We start from the raw sequence: 23,208 nt of genomic DNA, 5'->3' as shown, positions 1-23,208 counted from the left end.
GACAGTGTGGGTGTTTCGTAGTAAACGAATTAAGAACATCGATTATCTTGTCGCGTTAGAAGATCGAAATTGCAAAGACAGTGACAATTTTTCGTGTGTTCCCGCGAGGTCGAATCGACATCAGATTTTTATGTACGGTCTATTTCACTCATAGGTAAACCGACTCGACGTACGTTCCAAAGTTCGCTCATCCGAAACGTTGGCAGGGAAAGAGAGAAATAGATGAGGCAAGAGAGCCAGCGAGATCGTAGAAGAGCATAGGAGAAGAAAGGAAAGGGAAGAAGCAAAGGAACGAGAAAGGAGAGAGAGAGGCGAATGACGTTGACCTCAAACGAGGCGCCCGGCAGTTGGACGGTGCAGGAAGGGAGGACGCGACGCCGCGCGCCGCGACGCTGACGCACCGTGTATATTTGGCTAGGGTCCGCCACGTCCGATCGTAGTAGTTCTTTCCGCGGTAGATAATCTCGAGTGACTGCTATCCTCGATATCCTCTAGGTCATATTGTTCCGATTTTAAACCTCCATTTCACGGTCTCTATTTTTTCACCTAACCATCTCGTCAGTCACCGATAACACCTCTAATTTTCTAGTATTTTCAAACGTATCATCTTTGTCCACTATTATTAACTCGTCTGATGTTTATCGCTTCGCTATTGTGAAACTTCCAATTTTGGCGTCGCTCTAGTTTTCTTTAAATACCAATGGACGGGTTAACTTTGAAATAGTGAAAATTCGAAGGGACAGATTTTTTATTTACAAATGCTTCTTTCATCGTTTAGATTCGTATGGAATTAGTCATTCTGGTCGTTCGTCAGCGTGAGTTCGCGCCACGAAGACTATAAACGAGTCATGGTACGGACTTATTAGGTCAAATAGAATCTAAGAATTTCGAAATTGGTTGAAAAATCTCTGATGCTGGAACACTTTTCGCTAGTACATTTATCGAGGTAAAGAACGTTGCTACTTGTATCCGTAAGGTTAATTCTAAATTAATAACAAAATTAGCAACAGTTCCGAGAAAACAATTGCGATCTTCTCGCTGATGATAAAGATGATTTGTAACGAATGCAATCGGGTTTTTTCCTTTTACCAAAATAGCCGATTTTATCTTCAGGTAGCGTTTTCAAGCGCGAGCAAACTGAAGTGGATGCAAAACGAGAGGGGCGGGAAAACGTCGGAGCAAGCGTCTCGGAGCCAAAAGTTCGGGGTGACTGTAAAGAGTAGAGAAAAGTCGAGGGGGTTGGTAAGCAACGCGAGGATTCGTTGTACGCAGAAGAAACAGCAACCGTCGACTACCGGCGCTTCGAGAATTTATGGACGAGCCCTTCTTTCTCTCTCTCTCTCTTTCTCTCGTTGGGTACCGCGCATCCGGCCGGTGCGGTGCTCAGAAAAAGCGAAACCTGCACGAGAGGACTTCGGCGTTACATTGTGTAGCGGCAGTCGCCGATCCTCCGAAAGAGATTTCCTTTTTCTCCGTATGGAAATGAGCAGGCATTTCTTTCATCGCGGCCTTATTCAATGTCTGCTTGCGCGTACATCATATTTTCCTCTTACCCTTTGCCGATGTTCTACATACTCCAATGTTTCAACAATTTCACCGTCTCCATCCCTTAAACATCGTTCCTCCATCCCGTTCCATCGTTTCTTTCATTCGGCGGAGACGTCGAGAGGTTCTTCAAAGGACGGATAGTTACATTTTCTTGGCATGTTTCGCGTAACGCGCGGAAATTCGTTTTGTCTCGCGTTTTGATGATATTTCACGCCGGCACGGAGTCAGGGAAATTCGAAAATGTTCGTAAATAATTTAGAGTGAGCGACACAAATGTAAGGCAGAACATTTGAAAGAGATTTCAACTTGCTGTGCGATTCAGACGGTACGCTAAAAATATTAAGAGACAGCACGCTTGTTCGATGTGTATGCAAACGAATTTTCATTCGTTTTCGCTCTTTCATGCAAACGACACCGACGAGCAAGCTCTGTGTTTTATAACGAGTTCACTTCGTTCTTGTCATACGGTCACACTCTTCAATTTTTCCGTATATGTGCAGGCTATTGGTTTATAAGCGTAGATTTATCCAGATATATCAACATAAAGATAGATTCACAAGCAAATTAACGACTGGAATGTACTTGTTCTGACAGTTAAAGGTGGGAGAAAGAGAGGAAACTCACCGTGTGAAGCTTGCGTCCGATGCTACGTACTGTTGCAATTTGAGAAGAAGTTCGTCCCTTCCACCTTCGTCGCCACTTCCTCCAACATTGCAAATACCGGTCCCAGTAGGACTTAGAGTATAATTAACATCATCGCAGTCTTCGTCGATCCCCATTGCTGTACAGACCGAAATGTAATAATATTTAATCAAAGAGGAAGAAAAAAGGTAAAACTTATTTCGACTTGCGATACGTTATAGTACCTTAGAAAAATAAAAGAAAATATTCCTGCCTGTTTCGTTACGTATCTTAATATATTAAAAACCATTTATCATTTCTCCAGTGAATTTACGTTATTGAATTTTTATCTTTTGTCTAGATTTTAGAATTTTAAGAATTTCCACGCAATTCAAACATTTATGAGCTTCGTGGTAAATTATATATTTTTTTAAATCAACCCATGCCTTTTTACGTGTTTCTGATTTATACGATCCTTATGTAACGTATCTCTTGTAATAATGTGTTTTTTATTTTGCATAGTTTTTACAATTATGCTTCGTCGCAACAGTATAACTTACTCTGTTTACCTACGTGTTTCAATGACGTTACATTAGCACACCTTTCGCCTCGTATTGATAAACAGATTAAAAAATAAAGGAAACGAAAACGAAAAGTTGTACAGTTACGTAAACTGCTAAACGATATTAAGATAAGTGGCTGGAAGGAATATGACGACAAATAATGTTATTCGAACCGGTTCGCTCGAATTCAGCCGGTTCGTTGCACCCATCGTGAATATTCGTTTCCCTGTATTTCTGCTGAGACAATTTCCCTGTATCCACGGGTATCGCGCACACGATAGAAGGTTACCCGTGTGTAACTAGCGTGTCCGTAACGACTCGTGACAAAGAACGAGATAGAGATTCAAAGGAGAAGGCAGCAGGGATAACCGGACGCTTTAAACGGAGCAGTTCCTGCTTCCAAGTCTGCTTTCCACCGTCCCCTTGTGTTCACCTTCCTCCGCCTCCCTACATTTCTTCCATTTCCCTCCGCGTGTCTCGTATTTTCTACTAACGCGAATTTCCTCCGATTTCTCTCTTTTTTCCCACTGGGCAGGGGGGAGAGGGTCGGTTCAGCCATGTTATTTCGTCATCGCGCGGAAAACTCCGCTGAATTTTAGAGGCTAGGAAGAGCATACAAAGGAAGAAAGAAGAAGGGAAAAGTAAAGAGAAGAAAAAGACAGGGTGTCGTTTCTTACAAACGACAGCGGGTAGGTAGCATGCTGAACGAAGGAAACGAACGAGACTGCGAGTGTGCAAGTTTCCGTACGCGATGAGGTGAGAGGATTTTTTCCGCGTCTTTCTCACCAGCGGGCTTCTTAAGGCCATAAAGAATTATTTTAATTCTCCGCCAGGTCTAATTCCATTCCGTTTCGACGAAGCAAAATTAATTTTGTCCCGGTTTTTACGCTCCTCGGGACAGCATGAAAATTGCCTCCGTCTCAGCAGCAAAACGATAATTTATAGGAGATTCGCGGATCTCGTGGTCTCCCTCGAGATATTTTTCTCAGCATTCTTAGCCGGCATTGGAGGGGAACGGAGTAGAGGATAGGAAATGAGAGAGAAAAGAAAGAGGAGATAGTGGAAGGAAGAGATTGTATTCGATGGTTCGGCCACTCCTGCGGCGCACGAGCCACGTTGGATGCAAGAAGATGGAAGCAAAAGGAGCGAAAGAGGAAGGTAATAGGTACATAAAGAAGGCAGATAGATGGGAATGGAAGGAGAGAAGCGTGGAACGAGAGCAACATATCGATCTCACGAGACTTCCGTCTGTCCGATTCTAGGCTCTCTTTTATCGTAACGCTCGATCGGATCGACCGTTCCGCCGACGAGCCCTTCTATCTGAAACAAGCGCCCACCCTCTTTTCTCCTGCTCTCTCTCTTCTCGAGACCACCCTTTCTCGTCGTCCGGCCTAGTACAGCCCCCTCTATCGGCCTTCTGGCATCACCGTGTGGGAGGTAGGGGCTGGGCTCCAGAAACTCATTTGAATCACGTGCAACGACGAGTCAAGTGCAGCCGTACTACGCGTTTACGCCGACGTATATACGCGCGCTACTATGTAGTTACTAACGATCTCCTTTTTCTCCCTTTCTCTCCCTCTCTCTCTCTCCCTCTGCCAAGTTTCGCATTCGCTCGTCCTTAGCCTCGCGATTCTGGCTATTTATTGATCTCGACATCCGTAACCGTGTCGTCGTGCCGCGTGTTCGATGTTCGTCTCAAACTTCGAGTCCTTTTTTCCCTCTTCCCTTATTTTCCCCACTTTCCCTTACTTTTTCACCCGTCTTGAAGGAATATCGAATAAGGACAGAATATCGAATCCCTTGCTTCCGAAACCTATTATTCACGCGTTCTCGTTTCTTTTCATTCTTCTTCTGTCGTTCGCATTTGATACCGTTTCTACCGTATTTCGTTGGTTGTCTGGCCTTCGAAATTTCTCTTTATTCGGCCGTTCGTTCGTAATGGATATCAGGATTGGGCGGCAAACGACGACGAGCGCGATTACGAGGGGTGCCGACGCTACGGGGATGAAGATGGTGGAGCAAAGGACGAGAGATGGAGACAGATAGTGGGAGGGGGTGAGAAATAGAAGGAATGGGAGGAGAAAGAGAAAGAGAGAGTGTGGAGAGAGCAGAGGGGCGTGGCAAGATGAATGATCGCAAGACGCGGGAGTATTGATCCCGGGGACTGTGCTCTGACTGTTTCTCTCTTTCTCTCCACATCCCTCTCTCACTTCGGCATATATACGCGCGTCCTCCCCTTTCCCGTTCTCTTCTCCACCGTGTTCCTCCGTGGTCGTTCTATCTCTCTTTACTTCTCTTTCGCTCGCTGTCGGAGTTTCGCACCCCTATACCGGGTGGCGCGCCGGTTAGGTTCAGGGTCATGCGTGCACCCCTTTCGCCTGTGTGTCGGCTCCTTCCTTCCTTCCTTCCTTCCTTTTGCAAAGGGAGAGAGCCTGCTCCGGCCTGGATCGAAGTCGAAGAACCCAGAGAGGAGAGATCGTTTGCTCTCTCCCTCTCTTCCTTTCTCTCACCCCGATACAAGGCAAACGGTCGCCGACCAGTTCTACTACTGTGAGAGAGATCAACGACATTTTCGGCGCCCAACGTACCCCTGGTGTGCGTGTCGCGTTGCCACGCCGCCGTGGCCCCTGCCAGAAAGGATAAATCCTGATCTCTTGGACGTCGGTATAATGAACCTTCTCCTTGTAAGCTACGCGCGCCCTTTACCCTTCACCCTACCGAAAACCATCCGACGAGGAAGATACGACGACAACGACGACGACGGGACGCACATTCGATGTTGAAACGATCTCGATACAACTAGAGCGGCATACACCGTGCGTTCGAATCGGCGACGAGCACACGGTCGCGCTGGGAACCTGTATCCGCGTTTATCGCGCGTAGCAGCGCACACCGAGGTCGGAGAAACCGAGTGCCTCGTTACCGGTGCCGCTAATCTAGTATTTGCAGAACATTACGCGCGCGTCTGAGAACGTTCGATTGTGGCGACGCGGTTCGTGGAAATGCGCCAACCTTTAAAACGTATTCCATATACGCAGCGTTCGTTACATTAATTTCACCTTGGCTACGTGTCTGAATTAACGACGCGCCGGAGTACCCGATGACCGTCACGATCGGCGGGACAATTTGCACCCTGTGCAGGACGTGCGTCTCATGATTTCGAGCGGTGGAATAAATGGAAGGATTTTCTCTTATCGACCGACAGATCGTCGCGGAACGGCGATGAATCGTCGATTGTTCGTCACGGATCCTTTGAATTCCCTGAGTTCGGGGCCACGATCGTGAAAGGAACGTCGTTTCGAGTTATCATTCGGTTGCGGCAAGCCGACTCGTTCGTTGGAATAGAAAATATCGTGAAATCGTGGAATCGGCGTGCACGGTCGATTAACCGGGCGCCAGCCGACAATATTAATAACCGAAGCACGGTCGGTGCACTGGAAGCGAGTCTCGACCGACGTGACAGTCCCGCGAAAAGTAATTACCGGCTCTCTTGTTCTGCGAGCTTAATATGACGGAACGACCGTCTGAAATAACATTCTGCATGCTGGTCGACGCTAGTTTTTCTTTTTCAGAAGCTTGCAGGATTAAAATGTTCTTTTCACGGTCGTTACCGTCCGACCAACCGAGACTCTTGTAATACTTTGTACGAACTTCTAATTACTCCAACCGTGACACGCTGTCGTACGATCGCCTACCTGAGAAAAATAATTCTTTCCTGCTATTTTCATTTAATATTTATATCGCTTCTGTGAACCTGGTTAATCGTCGAGCATCGGAAATTAACGCGCTACCTACCTGTACACGCAAGGTACACGCAGCGAAGGACGGCACCCCGGGAACACCGAGCAACGTTTTACGTAATTAGTAGCAATTTCTGTGCGCAACGCCTCGAGCAGGAGTGTAATCAGGAAGGCAGTGTGGCGAGTGTGTTCACCTTCCGTTATAAGCAGCGCATGAAATGCGATGGGAGAACCACCACAATATATCGTAATAACAGGTGGTACGACAACTGACGTAATGATAGGTTTAACGACTAGAGCACACCGATCGGAAAGCGAAAGTTTTCTTTTGAAATTTTCCGCGATGTTTCACACTCGATGTGCATGCTTCCAACGCCGGCATGTCTAACATTTACAGATCATTGACGAATCGCGGTGACGTGCGAGACGAAGAAAGAGAGGGAAGGCTACTATATACCATTTACCAGATCGATTCCCGCACAGGAAACGTAAATCTTTACGCTGGGGATATCTAGAGAAACGACTCGGTAATGCAGGTGAGCGCACCGAGCGAACCACCAACTTGTACCGCTTATGATTTATAATTCATGCACCGTGTAAGGTGAGCTTCGACGCGATCCAACGACCCTCGGTTAAAGACGTTAATGAGAAGCGTGTGCCACTGCCGCTCGTGAAGAAGGGAAACTTCCCTAAGTAGGTTACCGATATAAGAGTTATCCACACTCGTCCGATACTATTCGATGGTGGATGCGTTTCCATTCAACATACTGCTTATCGGAAGATAGTAAGATCGTAGGAAGAGAAAGGATGGAGCGAAGGAAATTGAAATTGTTATTTCTTGAAATCATAAAATTGACAACCGCGAAACGCTGGTGACGTTTCGTTGAAAAGCAGGAAAGAGAGAATCTCGTTAAATTCCAATTAATTAAGGCGAATCGAATTGAATGTTTCTACGGTTGATATCTGAGTAGGTCTGCGCACGATATCGGTAGTAGATGACGTCAAGCGCGTCAGTTTTCCACGATTCCCCGATGGATGTTCCCGATCGGATAATCGAATTTCTCGGTGACGTCTACGCACGACCGGAATAGCCGTCGAAAGATAGAGACAGCATCTATTCGCGAGGCACACCTTTCGATGAATATTCATACGATTACTTTTAGAGATTGACTGAGGATAGATTTAAAATAAGTCGGTCACAGATGCGATAACGATACACGCAGCCTCTCGTATCGATACGTGCAATTATATAACGCTCATTTTCCAACGCTCGTTAAAATAACGTGACCATTAACGGTCACGTGGAACGCGGTGAAACAATGAACAGGATTAACGCTCGGTGTCCTAGAACAGCGAAAAGATTTATTGGAACGAACGTACGTGTCCGTGACAATCGTACGATCGTTACGCGGCATTCTATGCATAATTCGCGAAATTTCTTAATTACGTTAACGAACGACAACGGTATGCAAGGCGAAAGCGGAAGAAAGCGATTAAGCATGGGTTTGGCGTATATTTGGACCACCTAACGATAATATATACGCGCTACCAGAGTAACCGTCAGGTTTCCGTTTACGTCGCGGTATAATTACTGCTTTGTAAATATAACGATGAGCCTGTAATATTGGGATGAGAACTTTCGCAGCCGGAAAAATAGGATAAACAACGAAAAGCTGAAAAGGGTGCGTAAGTCTGCTTACTATGCTTGGTATTTACGACGCTAACAAAAGAAAAAAGAAAAAAAAAGAAAAAAAGAAAAGAAACAAAAGTAAAGCAAAGAAAACGAGAAAGAAAAAAGCAAAGTCAAGGAGAGAAAAAATGTATAAAAAGTTTGAATTTAGCGGTAACAAATTCTCTCGTTTTCTCGCATTTAACGAGGTGCCAATTAGCTTCAATTTTTTGGCACAGTAGCTTTCCCCGTAATCGAGCCTTGTGACCACGAAAGATTTCACAGCGGCTCCTTCACTTTTTCTTTTCTCTCTTCTTGAAACTCTGTTTTATCGTCGAGTTCCCCATGTGAAAATCAGCAATAGGAGCAAACAGAGGTTACGTTTTTCGTTTCGCCCTTTCGAGACACGCAATTAGAAGAAAGGGGCGGAGAAAATTCTTACGCGGTTTCCCCCCGATACGTTCCCCTGCTATCGAAGATATTTCTCTTCCTTACGAACCAATCCCCGTCATGCAATCGTAAAACGTTGGGAAACGAACAACGAAAGAAAGAAGGAAAACCGTAAGTCTTCGAGATAGATCAATAACAAACCATTACGAGCTATCTTTCTCTCCCTCTTGCGACTGCTTTCTCGTCGAGGCTTCAAAGCGACCAAGTGCAGAGAGAAGTTGCTCGGTCGCTTCAACCCTTGAATCCAATCCTCTTGCTAATTATCGTTGTCTCGCGCGGAAGAAAAAAGAAAGAAAAACGAAAGGAAAGTGGCACGACAAAGCGGACAGATCGATAAATCAAAGGAGGGAGGGAGGGAGAGAGCATCTTCTTGGCGGACTATCCAGCTCGGGAAGGGAAACAAAAGGAATCGACAGGTTTTTCCCTTTCGCCACACCTAAAACATCGTCCACCGCGAAATAACCCATTTCGTTCGGCCGGCGACTGATTGTTTAACCCCTTTTCCGGTACGTTTTACATCGATTTTCCTCGGTTTCGCCCTCCCGACCTTTTTCTCGTTCGCTTCTCTTCTCTCGCTCCCGGAGGCGTTTCATTAGCCGCGACGAGAACATTTGTTTTTGTCGATGTTTCGCGGTAGCTTGTCGCTTTTTATTTTTCTTCCTCCACTTTCTTTCTGTCTTTCTCGTCTCTCTCGCTATCCACCACATTCTCTCTCGCCGATTTTCGTTCCTCTTTTCACGCGTACCTATCCCCACCGGGAGGAAAAAAACGGTAACGAGTCGTATTTCGACCACTTACTCGATTAATCGACCGGCTGTTATGAAAGCGCAGGTAAACTTTGTTTTTACTTTAATCTCCTCTATAATTTCTGTTACGCGTACAGAAATATCGCGGTTATTGCGCAACCGTGGGTCGATCACCAATTTCTTATAGCAATTGGATTTTTACACATATGTACATATATGGAATATGTGGCAAATAGTGACGCGAGTTACAGTCGCAAGAACGATTCATCGATTCGTGTGTACAGTGATGCACGTTTGACGCGTACTTTTCGATTCTCTACGGTGTTATATAATCTCGCTATAGGCGATTCGGCGTACCACATCGTGGCGTTTTACGTTTCTTATTTCACAGTGGAAAACTACGAATTTAATTTCTTTACTCGAGTAATATTCGCTCACCTTTCCGATCCTGCCAAACAACCTGACGATTTCTTCATGTATCCACGTGTCATTCCAGGCATCCTCACTATAAACATCGTTGCGTCAGTTTTTCGAGAGAAAAGACCGCGCACTCGCGTCAATCACACGTCTGTCCCTCGTAAACTAACACAATCCGATTATCACAAGGTACGAAGCTACAAGCAAGAGAGATGCTACTGGCGTAATCGCGGCAGCCTGCGATTTCTCTATGCGAAATCTCTTTTATTATCCTGGTTTCGCAGCATTTTCAACGTTGTTCCTTCGTTCGTTTTTCTAGTCTCTGCGTCTCGTTGAAAAGAGCTACGATCGCATTACGGACGATAGAAAATGGTTACTGGCCGTCGAGATGGATCCTTACGCCGGCATTTTACGACATCCTTCGGGCGAAACGGCCATGCGTGGCCGGCGAGATCCTCGCCACCTTTTCCGCGTTTAAGGCTGCGTTACAATGTCATTTTCCGCTCGCTCCAAAAATAAAACCAACCATACTTTTCCGCCTCTTTTCCACGCGTCTCATTTTTTCCTTACCGTTACGCATCGGAATTTCCACGATGCGTCACGTATTTGCAAATTTTTTCACACTCTACGATATCAAAGCTCTTAAAGCGTGCGTTATCGCATACAAATTCTTTCGTCTGTACGTTCGTCGTATTACGATCGTTTTGTGACACGAGTCGTCGTTCTACGAATCCCTTCCTCGTACAAACCGTGTGCCAAAGATTGCTCTCAAAATCAACCGAAATTATCCGAATTCCGTCGTTTACATCGTGTGGGGTTCCTCGATGTCCGACCAGCATGCCACTTTTTCACTTATCCGTTTCTCGTCCGTGTACCAGTGTCAGCCTCCCGATTGTCCAACTCCGTCGTAGCAAAGAACTCGCGAACAACGTGGATCATCGAGGATCCGACGAGATAACCGCACGAAGGAAGCAGCATCCTTGTTCTCGCGTTCTCCAACGCCCCCCACGGAATAAAAAAAGGGGCGCCGCAGCGGGAACGCCTTGGCGAATCGCTCGATCGTTTCGACGTGAACGTGGACACTGTTTCACGGTCGGCGCGACTCTCACCGTGTCGATCGCGATCGTGGAAAAAAGCCAAGGTGGATCGGGAATGAAAAGTTTTACAGCAAGAACGCGGCTCGTCGACTGATAAATCCGCATTTAGTGTAGCGGCCTCACGTACACGCCGGGCTCTTGCCGGCTCCACCAAAGGCATGATTGGTCTGCGTGTCGGTGCCCCCGCCGCCCCCTCCTCCGCCCCCCAGGGGCGGACAACTGAGGCAGAGCGCCGTCGCCGTCCTCCGACAACGACGGGGGCGCCACCGCGCGGCACCGACGCCGACGCCCGCCACCGATCGATAGTCACCGACCGACGACGACGACGACGACGACGACGACGAAGACGACGACGATGAGGACTACGACGAGGACGGTGACGACGATGACGACGAGAACGACGACGATGAGAACGACGACGACGAAGACGACGACGCCGCCGACCAACACCACTACGCCACGGGACCGCTATACTACTATTGCACTCCGGTTAGTCGGCCCCGCTACTTGTTTGCAGTAATATGCGTGTACTTTCGGCATCGAATTTGGATCAAATCTCACTACATGTTAGTCGTTCGTCGGTTACGATTATACAGCGTGGGCGTTAACATATTGACTGTCTCGTTATTCAATTTTCTAGGACGGTCGAGGTAAAATATATATAAATATCATAACCGAAGAATATTCAAGGACGTGAACGATTTAGATCTCATTGTCAAAAAAAATGATAAATACGATACAATATTTTGCAGAAGCTAAATGTTGTAATGTGGTGTAATGTATTTCGGTCTATTGCGGCACCCAAGGCAAGACATGTAAAATTCGCATGGCAGTCAACGTTTTGGCTCCGCTGCTTGTTTCGAGTCTTCACCGCGTATACTTAGTTCCGGCCCTACTCCGAATTTTTCAAACGAATTCTTGCTCGAGTCTCATCGCACTTCTCAGTTATACCCCATAGTCTAATTCATAGTCTATTCGTAGTCTAATCTCACACTGTATACGTGTTCTGACGAGTGGAACATCCGCAGATCGAAATGTATACGCTGATAGGAAGTTACATATTTGAACGTTTTGACGAATGAAATATCCCTGGACATGGATCGTTCGTAGTTCGTAATTAGGATAGCTGTTATTTCGTGGTACGAACAATTATGATAATTTTGTATGGCATGTGTTTTCTCTTCGATGGAAAAATAGTTTGCTGTTAACTGCGTTATCTACAGATACAGAATAATTGCAACAATGATACATAGCTAAATATTGAAATACGTAAAACCGAACTTGGAGTGTATTTTACTCATTTGCTTACTTCCTTAAGAAAATAACACTTTGTATTATAATTTCTCGTTACGTAGCAAAGTAACGAGGAAAGAGTTTTCAAGAGACGTTCATATTTATTCGAACTATCGATACCCTATCGATCCGGCTTTCAAACATTACATCTGTTATAGGAAACGAAGACTTGGTGGTGACGGCACGTATTCTATAAATATAAACAAGTCGCACAGCTTTCGATCTATATTTGCACCTTTACGACCACGCCTTCGATACTCATCGTTATCAATTTGCCGTGTTTTGCTCACGATTTCACGAAAGTCTCCGTAAAACGTCTCTAGACGTTGCAGGGCTTGTCCATTCGCGAAACGAGCGAACGAGTGAGCGAGCGGCGCCTTAAAATACGGACGCAGGACCGTCATTAGGAACACCTTTTAAGTGCGCCTCGGGCGAGCACTGTTGCCGCGATAAGGGTGGAGGCGCTTCCTTCTCGTACTCCCGTCAGCGTACGCATCGTGCGTAATGTGAACCGGATGAAGGGGTGGGAGGCCAGGAAGAGAGTGAACGAGAGTGAAAAAAAGGAACGAGAAAAGAAAAAAGAAAAAAAGGGAAAAGAACACGGAGGAGGTAGAGCGTGCGAGAGACTAGGAGGGAAAAAAGGGAGCTTCAGTGAGAAGGAGGCGAGTATAAACGTAAAGGGGGAGCGACCGAGAAAGAGTTTTAAAAAGAGAGGCAGAGAGGCAGACAGAGAAAGAAGAAACAGATGTAGAGCAGCGAGGTCGTAACGAAGGGAAAGAGACGAATTACGTGAAAGAACGGATAAGGGAATAGGGTTCGGAAAGAGAGAGAGAAAGAGGAAAAACGGAGGGAGAGACTACTGATAGATAAGAAAAGTCATCACGGTCAGTGCGCGCGCCGCGCCACACCGTCATTCATTGATTGCATCGTGGCGTGCGGTCTGCCGTGGAGAACGTACGTTTCACGTCGCTAATGTGCACCGGATGAAAGGAGAAAGGGAGAAGAAACGGACGAATATAGAAGCGAGGGGAAGCAGAGAAAACTACCGGGAGTAGGAAGGCACACTTTGCCGGCAACGTATATTCGGCTTTCTCTTTCTCTTTCTCCGTGTGCCCGGTAGGTTCTTCTCTCTTTATCTCGCTCATTTTCTCCACCGTTCGCTAGCGGTGAAACCAGACTCGGTTAAACGGTTCGCGCGAAGAATTCATCGTGCCACGAAAACCGACAGCGGCTACTCCACAGAAATTGCATCCTTTCGGAAACAAATTCGAGATTAGCCAAAGAAGGATATCGTAGATACTCGTTCACCGATGCATATAAATTTTTCCATCGTACCTTTCCTTCCTGTTTTGTATATTAAAATTTTTAATTACCTTGCCTCGCTATCGGAATATCGAAATGTTATCGAGAAATTTGTACAACTGTACAGCGTATGCAATAAATATCAATTTCAATTTCCATTTGAATTTCAATTACGTCTAGATACACGACCGACGTTTTTCGTGTAAAAAAACAGAGGACGAAAAAATGAATGTACGAGCGGAGAAGTAAAAGGGAAAGAGCTCGAGATAAGTCATCACGGTCACCAGCGCAGCCACGTCACGGCACGCAGTCAGTCATTCATTGATTGTATCATAGAATAGTGAGCGTACGCTGCGCAGTGCCGTAATACGACGTACACGTAAACTCGCGTGGCGTTGCGAGCGGAACAGAGAAAAGAGGAAGGAAGAAAATAAAAAAGAAAAAACAAGAGGACAAAATACCTCGCGAGTACTCTGCCGAGCAAATATCGCGAATCATTTCTCAGAGCACTCGATCTCACGTACCGATGATTAATCAGCGAGCAGCAGTAATATTTTGTTTGAAACTGCGACGAGATAGTTATCATTACGCGCTCGTTCCCACTGGGTCGCTGTGTCTTTAATTATTTTCTCCGTTCCATATATCGAATACGGGAGACGATGCGGTAACAGATATTACAAAAAAAAAAAAAAAAAAAACAAATCTATGAGAGAAAGAAATTCTACGTCCTTACGAATAGAAGAAAATAAAGTAAGGAATAGAATAATCCAAAGAACGCGCGTTTCGTATCGTACGATTAAAACCCAACGAACAATTTTTCTCGTTGAAAAGTAAGTCCCTAATCTAATCTCGCGCGTCTCAACGGTGTATCTAACCGCTCTTGTAATATAAAAATCTGAACTACGTTCTTCCTCTACGCACACGGATAAAGATAAATTCGTGTAGAGGCACTGTGGGAAAACGCATGCATATTAGTCGAAACAATTAGTAGATTACTGCTAGTAGATCCAGTTTCATTGCACCGATCAAGCAAACACGAGCAGAGGGAGTTACTTATATATTCTTATAAAAATTGATTTTTATCATGGAAAAGAAAAAAAAAAAAGAAATGTAGGAACACGAGTAATCGGTATAAAAAATCCATGCTTTGATACGATAGAAATGTAATTGTTTTAAACGGTATATCACGAAAGTTGAGAGAGACTGAAGTTATGTTTAGAACATTTAACAGTACGCGCTAACAATAAGAGATAACGATTGGATCGAGGCGGTTGGTTCAACCCGTTTACCAATCAGATGTAGACAGGAGAAACGAGAGAAGAGACGATAGAGGAGGAGAGAAGTAGGTCTAATTAAGAGACGTAAGTTTATTAAACTCCGGGCTTAAAATAGCGGGCGACACACTGCCCAGGAATGTAAGGACAGTCCGGTTTTATTGTCGGTCGAGCTCCAAGATTAATTCGCGTGGACTTTTCTAGTCCGCTCGTCAGAAAACGTTTCGTGAACCGAGAATCGACTTCGGTTCGACCGATCCCGACACCGTAAAAACACGATCGTCCTCGTCAAATAAAATTCATACAGGTAACGTTGATTTGGAAGGCCTGCGGGGGTTGCGCTCGAGGCCTACAGCCCCGAATCGAAATTAGAACGGTGGATCGATCGATCGCGCGAAATTTTCTGGCCAACAGAGAGCGACAGAGAAGCCGGTATTGCTGGAACGCGAGAAAGGGATGATAAAAGAAAAAACGAAAGAAGAGGGAGAGAAGCGTGTAAGGCCGATCGATTAGCAGTGGTGTCTGAATTTAGGTTAACCGAAGGACCACGAGGAACGATGTCGGTGAGGAGAGCAAGCGAGAAACGGTAACGATGATAAAAACGGCTTTCGGCTGGGACGTTGGATGGATGGATATTCGCGCGAAGCTCTTCTATTATTCAGAAAGGCGCGCTAGTTCCGCGAGTAGATGATATTTCGGTGAACCGGGTCAGATATCGTGGAAAGGTCACAAAGAAATTTTAATAAATTATTGCCTCGTATAACGAAGACGTTGCACGTAATTACTCTTTCTTAATGAATGTTCAATCTCGCGTCATTCACGACCTTATCCTTCCGCTGGATGATTTAGCGGAGATTCCATTCGTCTTAGAAATTCCCACTGGAGCGTAGAAAATCTCGTAGTTATCGAACGCGTTCCGATTTTCCAGAAAACGTTAAAGACGCGGGAGACAAGCGGAGATAGAGAAAGAGAGGTATCAACGCAGAAACACGGACCACGAGGGTCAGGATTAAATATAACCGTGGCTCGAGCTATTTATAAAGATTAACTTGTTGGCGAGATAACGAAGGAGGAGATGGAGACAACGGCGTTAAATTGTCGCAACAATTGCGCGGGAACCGGCACATTCCAGGGACGAAATTTCTCGTGCCGCTTCGAGCTTTGACCTCGATCCCATCGTCCGGGCTCTCTTTCGTCACTTGCCACCCGCCGCTTAAATCGTCAGGGGGGAAAAGCTTTAAAAATACATGAAATGACGTTCGACTCGTACGGCGCCGATCGATTTTCTCTCTCTCTGCCTGTGCGGCACACGAGAGCTCGACGCGCCCGACAGTGACGTAATTACTTCCCGGTGACGAAATACGCCCGCCACCGGTGTATTTTATTCGCAACTCTTTGACCGATCGTGTTTTCCACGTTCGTCATCGTTTCAAAATACCGGGACGTTCTCTCGCGCGATCCACCAACACCAGTATAGAGACCCGTACCATTAAAACTTTAACGCGACGATAATTCCGTTGTCGTAGCGTGTATGTGCTGCCGCGCACGTCACCACAGAGTAACGCGAGACACGAATTTTCCTCGACTACGTCGTTGGTCGCCGTTAGGTACGCCAACGTCTGGAATTTTATTTACACTTTACGCACCCACGTGTGGAACGCATATATGTGCGACACACAAACGACACGTGCCTAAAAAAGAGGCGAAGAATGCCAGGCTCGTCCATTGAGAAGCTAGTTTCCACATTTACACGCGCTGCCTAATCGGCCGACCGGCTCCGAAGGGAGAAAAAGGAAACGAAGACAAAAGCCGGCTCGTGTGCGTCGTCGCGTCCCTATTTTCGTATTCAAGAAAGAACGAGAAGAGAACAGTGAGGGAACCGAGGCTGACAAGGAGGAAGGTGTTACGACATCCTTCCTCGTTATCTATTCCCTTCTTCCCTGCCTGCCCATGTAAAGGTACCTGATAACGCACCAGCTGTACACGCTCCTATACTTTAAGCTTGTGACCGTACTTTTACGTTACATTCACGTTGCATTTACGTTACCATTCTCCACCATTTAGATTTGATTAATGGAACACCTCGTCTAGTCGTTCTTTGAATAGACTCGGTGTTATCGATACGCGTTATCGTCGCGATTCCAGCTACCACCCGAGCTCTCCGGTTTGTCCCTTAACCGGCTAACCTGGCTAACCGATTTTGTTTCTTCAGCACGCTCGTTCGATAGCGAAATCGGATGTACGAGTCGCCTACGTGAGCATAAGGTTCACCGACAATCCTCCAAAGTCACGTATACGGTAATAATTACGCGATCACGTATCGGTAACTAGATATTCCATCGAAGAAGACGAAACTGTAAAATGCAACCAAGGTGTGGCTGCAAGCAAGTGGAATACTGAGGGTGCGACAAGACGGACTACGGAGGAGGCATAGGCAAAGAATAAAATTCAATGACGGAGAATTGGAAATTATCGTGCAAAGTTTAAACGATTTTAAAGAAACGAATTGGCTAGTTTACAGGTAGAAACGGAGAAGTAACGGCGAAAGAGAACGAGGGAATTAGAAACAATGCGGAAAGGAAATTCTGATGCTACGAAAGTAAGTACTTTCGTAGATACGCGTGGCTCGACGATTTCAGCGAGATAAAGGTTGGACGTGTACCTTTGATCCCTTTGAAGGACGACTGAATGGACGAAAGGTGGGGTGACGCTTTAGTCTCGCAGTGGTTGTCCCAGTGCCCTTGTATGCGGTAGAAAAATTAGCTAGATTGTTTTTTCCTCTTTCGCCCTCTGTTTTTTTTTTTTTTTCTTTTCTCTTCTGTTCCCCCGTGCAATGGCCGAAAGCGAGCGAAGGGCTGTTGGTTTCCATCGAACGTTGGGCCAAGGCCGGGGTTGCCGGAGGACGAGGAGAGACGGAAGAGGACGTAGCGGCCAGAGGAGGGTTGCGTTTACATCGAGCTTTTCCGTTTCCGAGGTATCCATCGATCCCTCAGCGAACGAGTTTTGTAACCCAATCAAAACTTTCCCTAGCGTCGTAATAAAGTCCCTCTCGAAGGGTTATCTCGATATTGCCCGATCAGGTAAGACGTTTCGCGTTCCTACTATCTTCCTGGCTATCCCACGGAACCGCCCTCTGAAAACTTCTTTCTCGAACCGTGGATTACCGAAAAAAAACCTTAAACAGTCTCTTAAGTGGCTCGACAGCGTGCGACATTCTCGCCATCCAAATACAAGAAAACATGGCGATACAAGGTAAGAGAAGGAGGCGATCCAGCGATCAGGGCTATCGCGACGCGAGGAAAAACACGCTCGTTTGCCATCTATGTACCGCGAGTCAGCCACCGGTGAGAAGACTTACTCCGCTTTTAAGGCAGAATCTTCCGGTCGTTACCGATAGCTCGGAACAATGCCATCACAACGACGTTGGGAAGCTTCTTCTCTGAGAACGAGACGGATGAAAAAGAACCTAGCACCATCGCGGTCGTTATCGATGATGTCGCGTCCTTCCCGGAGGTCGATCCACGTGATGGAACGCGGAAGCGTCCGCACAAAGACCAGAAAGGTTGACGACGTTGCTCGTTGTCATCGCTTCGCGAGAGTCCTCTTTTCTACCGCCCGTTGCGTGCCTACAATTTACACGGTTTCTTGCGGACGAACGTAACGCAACAACGGTTTCCCGTGACGTGCCGCAAAAACCGCGACGGAACGAAGGGCCGCGACCGATCGCTTCCGGGGGAAATCGAATTCGAGCGCGCGCCTGCCCAACCTCGTGTAATCCATTCCGATCGATAAATCCAAGCAAGGGGTGACTTTTTCTGCGCGTGTTCTCCTCTTTTTTTCCGCGTACACGGTCTCGCGATCGATTCGTGGAAGCGTGGGCTCGTTTATCAAATTCGTCGGCGGATCTCGTCGCGGCAAAGCGTTTTTAATTAACCACCAGCGTGAAATCGCGGGGGTAAGCGGCGAGAGACGAGAGGAGAGGGTGGAAGAGTAGCGCGAGAGAGTAACCAGGAAACGGAAAAGAGGAGAGGAAAGAAGGGAAAAATTCGACTCGTTACCGGGTGCAATAACACCCGACAGAAAAGAAGCCGATGGAGCAAAGGAAATCGATACGGAAAAAGAGAGAGAAAGGCCGAAGATGAAAGTAAAGAAAGAAAGAGGGCGAAAGGGAAGACAGAGAGACGCAGGCTCGCGCTCGTTTCTCCTTACTCGTTAGTCACGGCCCCGTCTTTATGAATGGGTTCGCTCGTGGCTTACGAGGAATCGTACTATCTCTACTACCACCACTTTCTCTCTCTCTCTTTCTCTCTCTCGCTGTCTTTTCCCTTTCTCTAAACGGGGTGTCAGCCAACGTCCTTCTCCGGGGGTTACTGCAAACCCTTACATACAGAGGCAACGACAATAGAAGGCGGCCACGAATCGATCGTATAGCTCGCAACCGCCACCGCGTCCGGCGTCGTCGTCGTCGTCGTCGTCACTGCTGCCGTCTATTTGCTCTAACGCGTTTGGTCTTTTATCATCACCTTAATCGTTACGAAAAAAAAAAAAAAACGTCATTACGATTAAGAAAAATCGTGCTCGTCGAACGAAGCTAACCTTGAACAATAGTCTACTCGTAATAATTAAACTCGATCAAACTGACGATTGAACGTCTGTTTGTCCGAAGATACATTACCCTCGGAATCGATCGCGACGTAACAAAGATTCTATGATTTTTTCAAAAATATCGTAAAAGTGGAAAGGCACGAATTAAAAGGAGAGAAAGAGGATTCGTTGAGGAATCGTCGCGGCACGAAGATTCCTAACCTCTTGTACGATCCTACGGCCATTTTTTCACGGAATCGTCGAGCCGGAATATCGCGGTCCGGGCGTGTTTCCCTCTCGACAGGGCGCGGCTGATTCTCGATCGTGCTTCCTCCGCGACGGCAGGATGTAAAGGAAACGAAGACGCCTCGGTGAGAGGGGCTGAGGGGCTGTCGAGGGGAAGAGATGGCGTGGGTGGAGGCAGTGGCCTGTGGAGGAAGGCAGAAGGGGGTGCTTTTATCATTCGTATCGCGGGCCTATTTTGGAGCCCGAAGCCTTTTGCCTCTTAGGAGGTCTACTCTCGGTTCTCTAGAACGTGATAGACGCGAGAAAGAGACAGGAAGGCTTAGTGTAGCCACGTATGGGGATGTAAAAGACAGAGAGAAAGAAATTCAGAAGAGGGAGGTGGCGGGGAACGGGGAACGGAGAAGAAGGAGCCTCCTCTGCTTGCCGGCGGAGACGAGGGAGGTCTGGATGGTATTCGAGGAATGTCATGTAATAATCGGGCCGCCATTCGAGCGTCCGTTCTGACGACAGGAGGCGCCACCGCTCGGCTCCGTTTCACTCGTCTTGCTCGTCGCATCCGCCGGAACAGGGGGTGAATTTGCACAGCCTTAGAACAGGCGGATCGCGAACATTTTCAGATTAGATCGTCCTGTCAAAAAAATTCTTCGGTAATAGTAAATTACACCTAGGTACTTGGACGTACTCGACGCTTCCTAATTTACGATATTAGTAATTTCGATCGATGTATTGTACGGGGGTGTTTCGATAATCGTTGGACGGTCGCTGAATAACGAGTGAACTTTTCGATCGTTAGAAAAGTCGTCCAATGAAAAATATTCATTGATAATAATTAGAATCACGTAGTTTGGATGCGCTCGATATTTCCTAGTTAACCAAACTACCAATACGCTTTGAGGGATGTTCCAACGTTTTACGTTAGACATTATAACAATAGAGAAGAGAAGATGCACGTGTAGTTTTAAGTAAGCGGTTTACGCGTAGTGGTAAGAGGCCTTAAAAACGTGTATATTACCGTATTTATCCTAAACGTGTATTTATCCTAATCAAGCAACCTTATCGTTTGGTAAAGTGTCTCAAGGTATCCTTAAACAACGTGCAAGTCAAACACGATCCGTTTCAACGAATTATCTGCCAACAATCCATAACTGCAGATAAACGGAGGGTAAACGTCGACGATTAAACGAGGCAACCGATATGGTGCAAGAGTAAATACGGTTACGATCGCTAACGAGATACAGTATCTTCTCGGATAAAAAGGACAAAAATTTATGCCCCTCCGTGACCTTTGACTACCCCTCTCGACCGAGAAAAAGGGAAGCCTATCCTGTGCACGGTCGAGACACACGGGCAGGTCGCCGCCACCGGAGGAGACACATATCGTTGGTTGCATCCGGTCTCGAGATTCGATTCACGCGAGTCGAGAATGTGCTCTCGTAGCCTCGAATGTGAATTTAATAAAGAGAATAAATCATTTTAATGTAACGCGGCGGCACGTCGCTACGGAACGAAGGGGTGACGAGGCTAAGGGGGTAGAGAAATTCAACGCTAGAGTGGGGAAAAGATAGAGTGAAAGAGAGAAAGAGACAGAATCAGAGAGAAAAAAAACCGGTATTTTTGCGTTGAGCACGGAGGGGTGCATTTCGTTGCGATTATAAAAGCTGGGCAACCCCCGGTGTGTCTAGACGACGTGGCCTCCTATCAAAAACAGACCACCGAACTGAAAAGGCTGAAAGGGCAAGGAACTCTTCACAATGCCAAGAAATTAAAGTTTCTCTGTATATCCACCTATATTCGTCCTATGGCTCTCCCCTTCTTTTCTTTTTTTATCCGTTTCCTATCCTCTTCGTTCGATGTCTACGTCGTACCGGTACAGGCAGAAAAGAAAAAAGAAAGGAAAAAGAAAAGAGAGAAAGAGATCACTTTGCCGATAAACGCAAACACAGAATGGGGAGCAACGTACGCGCCAGTTAAATAGACTGCTCTCTTTCTTCGCGGCAAATGTTTCGCAAGGATTCGCTCAACTCTCATACCTGTTGGAGTTCGATCGATCTCGTTGCGTCTATGGTTATGATCGGTCATCCTGTATATACCTTCTACGAGAAGCTTTAGACAAGCTGTAAATCGTTTGGAAATGTTGCATTCATTTCTACGAGTTTAATCCTCGATTAGTATCGGATGGTAAGTTACCTATACGAGTTTAGATTAAGTCAATTAATTTCAGTCTACTTTATTTAATTCCTGTTTTATATTTTACACGATAGAGGTCAATAGTATCTACATATAGGTACCGTATGTAACGTACCGTAATGTAGAATAGAAGAAAATGAAAATCGAATACTCCGAAATTAATTAACCTAATTCGATTCAGACATAAATTATTATGCAGTCACTTATGACCTAAAGATACCAGTTAGAAGATAAAAAACAATTTTCAATGAGATCGTAAAGTACATTTTCCGTCAATTCGACCGTTACACATTACTTACGTACTAAAATTCAAAGGTGTTTCGTCGTTAGTAAAGAATCTCGAGGCAACTCGTAAACGCGATGATGTATCATAGCAGGAATGAAAAGAGGGATTCATTGATACCCGAGAAACGTCCGACTCGCTAGCTGTCACAGCCAGTCACCGAATCATTTGCATAATCGCGACTGATTACTATCGCTCGTCGTGGCTCCCGTGCGTAGTCATCGCCATATGTCAGACTTTGAAAAATTCGGCGAACGTGTTTCGTTCGATCGTGTCGGAACGATGCACGTCGAACGCCGGGAACCATTGTTATCGACGCTCGGAAATAAGTCAAGGCACCGACGAAAGACAAGATAGACCTGACATGCTATGTTTTCTCATATCCCACGATTTGGGGGGTTAGGTGACCCTCTTACCCCTTTCGTGCAACATGCGACATTATCGATTCAATATAGAATAAAAGAACCACGCTGGTAATGGTAACAATTAAAACTAAATTTTTCTATGAAATTACAGATACGTATATAATTCTATGATATAGATTATTGAATGTAAATATGATTTCGACGAATTCCATTATAATTAATAGACTATTCGAGCACCTTTTTTTATTGAACCATAGATAAATAATAAAATGAAAATGATGAAAATAAATGAATCGAATAATAAAAACTTGAAATGATTGTTACATTTTACTGCGTTTCGTGCTACTCTTAAATATGTTCAGTTAAGAAAAAAATCATCCATAGAAAGAAGAAAATATTGATATGACCAATATATAAGATAAAGTTAAATGTTACTCTGAGTTACAATCTCTGTGAGATCAGAGCGTATGTTCAATATTAATACGTTTAAACCAGAAGATACTATATAGAAACAAGGTAAAAATTTGTCTGATACAGGTAACCTACCACAGCCAGCTGTTATCAATTGCGGGACAAATTTTCCTTTAAGAATGTAACAAATGAAAGTCTTTCCCTAACTATTGATTTTATCGTCTTCGACGTTTGAGTTGAACATAATTACTATGTTCGCCGTAGTAAATTGTAGAGGGCGTAAGAAATGTTAATTTTTTTCGAGGTCGGTATTTCAGAGCATGAGATGCGGAATCCCATAAGATGTCACGTCTATTCTTTCCTTCGTCGATGGTCAAAGTTAATCCGACGTTATTCGGCGAAAACGATTTTC

General features: G+C 45.7%; 1 protein-coding gene and 1 long non-coding RNA gene across 4 annotated transcripts in view; one reads left to right on the top strand and one right to left on the bottom strand.

Annotated features, from left to right (window-relative positions):
- LOC132916540 (serine/threonine-protein phosphatase 4 regulatory subunit 1-like) overlaps positions 1-23,208 on the bottom strand; it is a 150,324-nt gene that overhangs the window by 125,071 nt on the left and 2,045 nt on the right. For 2 of the 3 annotated variants that reach the window (XR_009660120.1, XM_060976633.1), the window contains exon 3: positions 2,173-2,329. Coding sequence is in view for 2 of the 3 variants with exons in the window: in XM_060976633.1 (XP_060832616.1) it covers positions 2,173-2,329 (157 nt within the window). In the remaining variant the exon portion in view is untranslated. Of the gene's footprint in view, positions 1-2,172; positions 2,330-9,775; positions 10,401-23,208 lie in introns of those variants that run through there. The other variant, XM_060976635.1, reaches the window with a different exon arrangement.
- Positions 10,491-13,602, top strand: LOC132916559 (uncharacterized). The gene is made up of 2 exons (XR_009660126.1): positions 10,491-11,501; positions 12,303-13,602. It is a non-coding gene; the product is annotated as an uncharacterized LOC132916559 (long non-coding RNA).

The sequence above is a fragment of the Bombus pascuorum genome, chromosome 2 (assembly GCF_905332965.1).
Source record: "Bombus pascuorum chromosome 2, iyBomPasc1.1, whole genome shotgun sequence".
NCBI lineage: Eukaryota > Metazoa > Arthropoda > Insecta > Hymenoptera > Apidae > Bombus > Bombus pascuorum.
Note: the sequence above shows the minus strand (reverse complement) of the source record. Positions and strands in the feature narration are given on the sequence as shown.